The sequence below is a fragment of the Pteropus alecto genome, unplaced genomic scaffold, assembly GCF_000325575.1.
Source record: "Pteropus alecto unplaced genomic scaffold, ASM32557v1 scaffold195, whole genome shotgun sequence".
Classification (NCBI taxonomy): Eukaryota; Metazoa; Chordata; class Mammalia; order Chiroptera; family Pteropodidae; genus Pteropus; species Pteropus alecto.
Genome location: NW_006438073.1, coordinates 4,547,009 through 4,555,562, shown reverse-complemented (window position 1 = coordinate 4,555,562; position 8,554 = coordinate 4,547,009). Strand labels below are relative to the sequence as shown.

At 45.5% G+C, this 8,554-nt stretch overlaps 1 protein-coding gene across 1 annotated transcript in view; it reads right to left on the bottom strand.

Annotated features, from left to right (window-relative positions):
- The window catches only part of FNDC1 (fibronectin type III domain containing 1), a 67,999-nt gene extending 59,969 nt beyond the window's left edge, over positions 1-8,030 (bottom strand). Inside the window, exons 1-3 of the mRNA XM_006915067.2 lie at positions 7,844-8,030; positions 5,551-5,637; positions 5,086-5,154 (exon numbers count right to left, since the gene is read on the bottom strand). Coding sequence (XP_006915129.1) covers positions 5,086-5,154; positions 5,551-5,637; positions 7,844-7,991 — 304 coding nt within the window. The 5' untranslated portion in view covers positions 7,992-8,030. The remainder of the gene's footprint in view (positions 1-5,085; positions 5,155-5,550; positions 5,638-7,843) is intronic.
- Positions 8,031-8,554: the final 524 nt, after the last annotated feature.

The following is an 8,554-nucleotide window of genomic DNA, read 5'->3' as shown; positions in this document are numbered from 1 at the left end:
CGGGCGCCTCCTCACCCCGCCGTGTAGCAGACAGACAGCCTCAGAGACAACGCAGCTAGAGGAAGGAGCGTAAACATGCTCAGGAAAATTAGGGCGCGATGCAAAGGTTCGTTGGGTTTGGTTTGCTTGTTTTAGTCTAAAGTTCTTCTGCATTTATTTCACGTGGGCGTAGAATAGTAAGTAACTCCATCGTTCTCTGGAAATCAAAGGCCTTGTTTCGCTGAGTGTCTGTTGATTATTTCAATTCTTTACTGTAACAGACCATTTGCAAATGAAAGGTCCAGATACAATACCTGCATAGCTTGATAACTTGAAAGAGAAAGCGTTTTCTTTCAGGGCTAATGTCTGCCTTTCCGGGATCATGTGTAAGCTGCCTCTGTCACCGCCTCAGGCCTGCCTTCTTTTCACCCAGACATCAGAGGAGGAGCCGGCGGAGGTGGCTATACTGTCAGCAGGCAGCATCGGCGCCAAGAGGCTGACTTCTGCAGAAGTAGTAGGTTTATTAACTAGTGCGGGTCCTTCCAGGACGTGAAGGCGAACTTGGCAAACATGTCATTCAAGGCCACACATGTGAGGACAGTTCACTTGCCCAGTTTCCAGCAGCCCCTGTCCCTCCCGCTTGGGACAGCCACCCATGAGCTTCTGAAGTAAGTAAGCACCCACGCTGGCATTGGAGGAGACGACTTTGCTCACGGCCACTCGCTTCTTAGAATTCAGCCAAGGGAAAAATTGATGAGCAGATATTCACAGTCTTCAGTGTTAGGGACACCACAGAATGTTGGCTTAAGAGCTGGTGCCTGGGCAGGCTGCTTGCAGCTGTTGCTGCTTCCGGCCAGCTGATGGCTCCTGAGTTCCCATCACACACTTCCGTCTGGGCTGCAGCTCCTGAGCTCTCCGCGCCCTCCTACGCAAGAACATTTGGCTGAATGAAGGTCCACACATCAGCCTCATTGCCTCTTTTCTGACTATTGAAGAGTGGGCTCTAAGTTGGTGATGTCTAACTATTCCACTGTGAGTGGCAGCTTTGAAACAGGCTCTTGGGTAAAGGGATCTGAGCCCTAGGGTGAAGCTGCCTGTTACCCAGCATGGCAGCTGTCAGGTGGTGGGGGGATGCGGGGCAACCTCTCAGTGGCCAGATCTGACGGTGTAAACTCCTATTCTTCTCAGCCCAGCCAGGAATTCCAAGCTGCAAATGTGCCCACCGCCGTTCCTCACCCGGCCCCTCCAAGTAACACGCTGGCCTGCCCGGGACCACCCCCAGAACCAGCAGCCAAACCCGACAGAGGGGACCCGACTTCTGACAGACTGCTCTGCGGCATTCGGTGCCACCTCCTGTCATCACGCACCTGCTCTGCCAGGGTAGGCCACGGAGCAGAAGCTGCTCCAAATTCATTTCTGCTTAACAAACAATTATTGAGCACCTGCTGTGTGCTCGTCCCAGGCTCTGGAGAGACAAAGGTGAGTGAATCTAAGTGGCCTGCCCTTGAGGGGTTCACCATCCAGGCCGAAAGCAGGTTTCACCCTGCAAACTGCACACTCAGTAAAACTCATGACTGCAGGAGAAAGTTACCAAGAAATAATGCCACAGACATTATTAATTCTCCGCTGGCTAAAGACTTTAATTAAACTGGTATGTGGAAAGAGCACAGTCTTTGATTCGTCATTAATTTTAGAATTTTGAATCGGGGGGCAAGTCTGGCACACAGCGGCCCCATGATCTGGCTTCAGTATCAGTTAACAGTGTCCCGAGGAAACAGCATTATGAAGACTACTTATGTTCCTACTGAGAGCTAAAATGTCCCAGATGGCGAGCTTGGAGAAAGTGCCACGTCGCTGGCCGCTCCGAAGCATCTGGGCCCCGGTGGCTGTCCTGACCCCCCCATGCCTGTCTCTGTGCAAAACAGATTCGCCCAGATCCAGTCACAGAAAAAAGCTAAGCCAACTTCAGAAAGGAGGTCTGCAGGAAAGGTCAATAATAGGATTCTAGTATATGAAGAGACCTTGACATCTCTTCCTTGGGGACAAAACGGAGGGATAGGGCTTTACATCTCAACAGGTCAGATTTTACATTTAAATACAAAGGAAACTTTCTAACCGGAAGATCTGAGAGGAGCTACCCGAAGAGGAAGCCAAGTTTCCACAGTGGAGCTGCATTTTCGCTTCGTCCCATCATTCCCTGAGTCCTAAGAGTTCTCATTCTTGGACAACTGACCAGTCTGAGAATCATTCGCGGCCTGCCCGCCTCCAGCATTCCGGCCACCATCGTCCTCCTCACATGGCTTCACCTCCGGGTCCCCGTAGGGTCTTAGCCTGATGCCACCATGTTCTCAGGCCTCCTAGGCTACCCCCCACCCCACCTGTTGTATATCACGGTGCTGTCTGTTTTTCAAAGAATTTATGATTATGTTATGAGCTGAATTTCACCACCACCCCCCCAAATTCATAATTTGAAGTCCTAACCCCCAGTTAGCTTAGGATGTGACTATATTTGGAGACTTTTAAGAGGTGATGAAGTTGAACGAGGCCATCTAGGTGGCCCTAATCCAATCTGACTGGTGTCCTTCAGGGAGGGGAAATTTGGACACACAGAGAGACGCCCAGGGACGCGTGCTCACAGCGGCAAGGCCATGTGAGGACACAGAAAGAAAATTCGCATCCGCAAGGCAAAGAGAGAGTCCCCAGGAGAAACCAAATGCGGTGACGCCTTGATCTTGGGCTTCCGGCCTCTAAAACTGTGAGAAAATCCATGTCGATTGTTTAAGTCACTCAGTCCATGGTATTTCGTCACGGCAGCCAAGCCAACAGATACAGATGGTACACATTCCTTTCTCTTTGCATGTGTATTGCCTCTCTTTCCCACTAGGATACAGCCTTCATTAAGGCAAGCCCTCGTGCATCTTATTTACCATTGTACCTTTAGCACCTAGACCTGGGTCTGTACAGATGAATTGAATGATTAGACTCCTATTAGACAATGAGGTCAAGACAGGTCTCAGCTAGCCCAAGGAGGCCTTCTGGAATTCGCGCTGAAATCACTGTTTCAGAATGGATCTTCCTCTGGTTTCACATGAAACGCTGGGAAGGCGTGAGGCGCTAAGTCTCAGCACGAAAGCAGACCCTTGGGGCCTTCACACCAGGTGCTGATGCAAGTGTCTGCGTTTTGAGGACAAATCCCTTCCTGTGAATAAAGGTATGTGGAGTTAAGAGTCTTTCTTTCGTTTGACAAGATCATCGTCTATGAACCATTCCTCAGAACAATAGCGAAGCATATTTCCAAGCCTCATGAAAGACATACAGATGCCTGTCGGTCACTAGCTGATAATTTCTCAAAAGTCGTTCTTCTTATTTTTACTAGCAATGAAACGTAATTGTTTCTGGAGCACTGTAACCAAGTCTATGCATTCTGGATGGTCTTTTTTTTTTTTTAAAGTTCTACTTTATATCACATGCCGCAAAAGGTTTCGGCTAGCATTTTCTTCCGGTGTCTTTTTTATCGTCACGTATGACAAATGTAGTACCATGTTCTATGGCAGAGTGCTCTCTAGAGGTAACCAGAGACTACGGAGGCTTCTGCAGAGAAAGGTCATTCACAGCACATAAAACTAGTCATGAACATGACTGTCTCTGATCCCCGATTCCCAGGATTTCTGTAACACACGCTTACGCAAAAAAATCACTCACACGCACATACAGACATATGCACACACACACTTTTCTATTAAAGCAGTCATAAGAAATTAATTACTTAAGAAAAAGCAAGAAAATTAGTTGTTCTAATACCATTGGCATTCAGAAAACTCTACCAGGAAGTTTATAAAAACGAAATGGTCAATAAAAATAAAAAAAGATAAGATTGAAATGCAAGGCACAGTGCATCTGTGAGTAAACAAAGGGTTTATGCACACTTGTGAATGTTGACGTGTGTGTCTTCAGGGGTAGACAGACCTCTGAGGTGACCATCCTGTCCTATTTTGCATGTTGCCCAGGCGTACTTCCTTCTCAACTATTTTCCTGTCAACGTCTCTCGAAGTTGGCTCCTGGCCTCTGTCATCTCTCCGACCTCACGCTCTCTCTGCTTCAGCTCTCACTCTACAGCAAGATGCCTCTGAATTCCTTCTTCTAACTTTCATTTCCTCGTCTCCAAGCACCTAGAGACATCTCCACGATAATGCCCCATGCTATCTCAGATCCAACACAGTAAGACAGAAATATACCATCTTTCCTCCAAAGCCAGTTTCCACTTCTGGCTGTTTTGTTCTTCCGTCCCTTTTCATATAAAAGGAACATTGAAAGCTGACTATACGCATCGAATCTGATCTGTGATGCAGATTAGAGTCATCGGTTTCAACATACTCACCTTCCTCTCAACAATAACACAAGATTGATGTGTTTAAAACATGGTTCATGAAAATAAAACACAGCTCCTCACCCTGTTGCCTTGGGTCAGTGCCCAACCACACTCTGAAGTAACTGCATGCATTTTGCAGTGTTTTTTTTTTCCCCCACCATTAGTTAAATATATTCAAGAAACGCACAAGAAATGTCAACACTTCTCTCAACAAGTAAAACAATATGATCAGACAACATCAACATCCAAATGATAAAACACACATATATACAAATATGGAGCAGAGATGGAAGGCAGGCCATTTAACATATCACCAAATATGCCATAGTTTTAAGAAAAGAAAGATTTGATGCCGCATATGAGCCAATAAAAGCCACCGTTTGGTGGGTCCCATTTGTTTTAAGCCATCTATGGGTAAAAGAGCTGTCAAGATCCTCACCATGCCAGGGCTGCCATCTCAACCACCATATTTGCCTGTTCACAGCACAACAGAACCCCGGCCGCAGACACAGACACTTCCCCACACCAGAACGTGAAAGAACAGTGAGAAATGAACCACGCCGGCTGCAGTCAGGCCCATCGGGTGCAGAGCAGAGGGACCAAAACCATGTGGCACGTGTGTTAGTTTAGCGATGGGAACTCAATGAAGGTTTGTGAGCACATGTGGGTGACGGAAGCGCAACCCTCTTGCGAGGCGGTGCTTCGGGGAAGACATGAGCTGAATGAGCAAATAGTACCTGTGACGGTTTCATTAAATGGTCCTGGACCCTTAATGGGAAAACCATCAATCTTGATCCATTCACCTCCTAAATTAGGAAAATGCAACCTGGTAGTTAGAAACGAGGACTGTAGGATTTTCCACATTTCAGTGCACCCCCAACGTATCTTTAAGTGGTCTGGTCAACAGGCTTCAAAGGGACCTGCTCGGGCCATCTCGTGACTCAGCCCCTTTTGCACGTGGCTTACTCTAGCGAGTACTCAAAAATGTAGGACAAAACACTAACAACCTACATTAAATTATTTTTAAAAAAGGAAGAATCTCCTAGTTTTCAAGCCTTTCAGCCAGTTATACAAGTCTAAAAAGTTTTCGTTCAGGAACTCTTTAATGATTCTAAACTGGCATTGACCGGAAGAAGCAAGGAGGGATGTTTCTCCCAGTCTAAAGAACAGAAATACAGCCTCCGATTCTAGATGAGACTTACCGGGCAGGCTTTCCGCTCTGTAAACAGGTCGGCTCACTCCACTGTGGTTTTCTGCAGTAACCAGCACAAAGTACACTACCCCCGGCTCTGAAACATATGGTTTACATCAAGCCACCGTTTCAAATCTCCAAGAATGACAGTTTGATTCACTAACTGTCCTCTTTGTACCAGATACAACCACATATAAAAAATCTGAATTAAGTAACAAGTCTAACTAGAGTCTCCTCTTTTTAAAAAAATCAAAATACTAACATTCCTTTCATGCAACTGACCAAAAAACACAACATTCATTTAGTATAAAATACATGGCACGTGAAATAAACTTGGATTCGTGACTATTCAACAGAAAAGCTTTTAAGCTTTTTAATGTGAAATCAACATAGCAAACAGGAACACGCTGTCCACTAAATACATGTTTTAAGCTACAGTGTCAGTAACGACAGATAATATTTCCCTGTGGAAGCTCCAAATGGAAATCTCTAAAAAAAAAAAAAATCATAAGAAAATGTAACTCATAAAATTTAGTACATGGGAAATCATCAATGCAATAAGTAAAGGTTCATGCAATTTTCTCCTTTTCACAATAAAATGTTCCCCTTACTATGTCTGCCTGTTGTCTTTGACCATTTCGACAAAAATCTAGAAAAGTATTTCCTGGAATCTTGAAGTGATTGGGCTTCCTTTTCTGACTTGCATCTTGGGGTCAAGATCAGATAAATAACAGTGGTCTCTTTGGCCAAGTTCCTAATGTCATTGGCATGTGAAGGAAAACAAGATGGCAGGTTACAACAGGAGTCCATCCTGAACCGGCCACCTCTGAAAGCAAAACTCCAAGGTGCTGGCTTTCCTCAAAATGAATTGTTATCTTGAGAAAGGTAAGTGAAGGTGCCAACTCCTTGAAGGGATGAAAGTTTGCAGGCATTTGAGGGGATGAAGGGTTAGAGAGGTTACAGTTAGTTCTGTCAAAAGCAATCATGGTAATTACACTCCTCAAAGTGAGGAGCATTCCCTCAATGAAGTTTAGTTCCCCAACTAGAGGCCCAGGAACATGGTGACAATGCCGACACCATCTGGGACACCTGCTGTGCTCAAGCCTGGTATGACTTCTGTGTGACTGTGGCAGGGCCTGGTGGCATTTAGGGTTTGGCATGACCGGCAGGACCAAATGGGAAACCCTCCAGGTGCAGACAGAACGTAAAACCGTGCTTTGCCAGCACTTTCTGTCTGAGCTTCTTTGTATTTCAAAGAAATTTAATCCGCATGCCCCTGATTCCCGTTCAGTTAACTCGTCAAAGTTGCTTGGGAGACACCGCTTTTCAGTGAGTTCTTAGTCTCTCTTTTGCATGTTTTTCTTCTCTGTGGAAGTCATCACCCAAGGTCTGAGCAAGCGAATATGACCCTGCCCATGACGTTAGTCTGGCAGAAACAGCCATTTAATCTCACGGTCGGGCTCTGTGGGGCTATAGGGATGAGGAAGAGATTCATACTTTCTTCTGACACCCAGAGACCCTAATGTTACAACTCAGGAGATGGAGAAAGAATAAGAATGGTAGACTCTGGCCAGGAACTGAGGAGCACGAGTTGATTTTGACCCACTAAAGGAAGGCAGCAAAGTGCTACCAGGGCATGGGGAGACCTGGTTGTCATGGACGCTAACTTCTGTTACTTCCTCATGAGCCGGCTTAAGGCTGGACCATGAGACGGCTGTAGAGTAAGCGGAGTTTCAGCCCAGTGGGATCAAAAGAGCAGGAGCTAGAAGAGCCATCGGAGGCTGGTCAAAGCTGAAGTTCAAAACCGCCTACACCTGTGCCTATAAAACCATATAGTTAGGCAACATTTTAAATCCTCCAAACTTCCAGAACCAAATTTCATGGAGAGAAATGTTACGTCTTTGAACCAGACGTGGCTAGGTATGACATATCACACACCCCTTTACAGGGACATGTTACTTGAGTAATCCCTAACGATAAAATAAGTTTATAAATAAAAAAATCTCAAGATTAGGCTACAAAGATGTCCAGTAGTCAAGTTCCAACAAAAAAGAATCAACATAGTTTCCCAAAGCAGATTCAGAAACTAAAAGTTGTTTCGAACATCAGTTTGGAGAGAGACCAGGAATGCTGGCGTTCAAACGCAGGTCCGGGAAGCAACAGGCTCACGACCTTGGCTTCCCGTTCCTAAGGAACCACATGAGCCTGGCCAACCTTTGTCTCACAAGTGGTCGTCCTAAGGATGGAATGAAGATGCAGGTGCAGTTAGTTCTGACTGGGAACAAGACTAGAGTGTCACTTACCCACATCCTCAATAAGGAAGGAGTGTGTCTCCGCATTCACCTTGATGTACTTAAGACTTTTCAGTGACTTCCCATAGGCAATGTTGTAATGCTCCACGGGTCTACTGGTAGCATCTTTGGGTGGGTCCCATGTGACTTTCAGGCCCATTTTAGTGGACAGCAGTTTCACGTGCCTTGGCTTCAGTGGGTGGTCAGCTATGCAAACAGCGCAACTATCAACTTGTGGGAATGGCAGATTGGGAAAACGAATTTTTTTTTCCAATGTTCTCTAATACCATTAGCAGAAGAGTAAATGACTTTTAATCTGTCTGATCCTACTGTAAGCACAGTCAAGTTTGGACATCGTTATGGTAGGACAGCAAAACAAACATACCGAACCCACACGCTTTTATGTATTTTGGATAACTGTGGGTGGTAAATTTAAGCCCAAAGTGAAACAAATCAAAATAAACTCTAGGCATCCTCTGGCTTGACTATGTTGCCTTGCCGGAGCAAGGAAAACAAATTAGTAATTTGACATACTCTCCAGAGGTGTTCATATATTAAACTAGGTCTCAGTATTTCACATGGTACAGTTGGACAATCTTTAAATCACCTCTGAGAAGAATAAGGTAAAACTCATAATCGGGAGTAACACCCATTGTATCCAAAACGAGAGGACAGAAGCATTCGTTCCCACAAGAACAACAAAACAGGATCATCAACACCTTA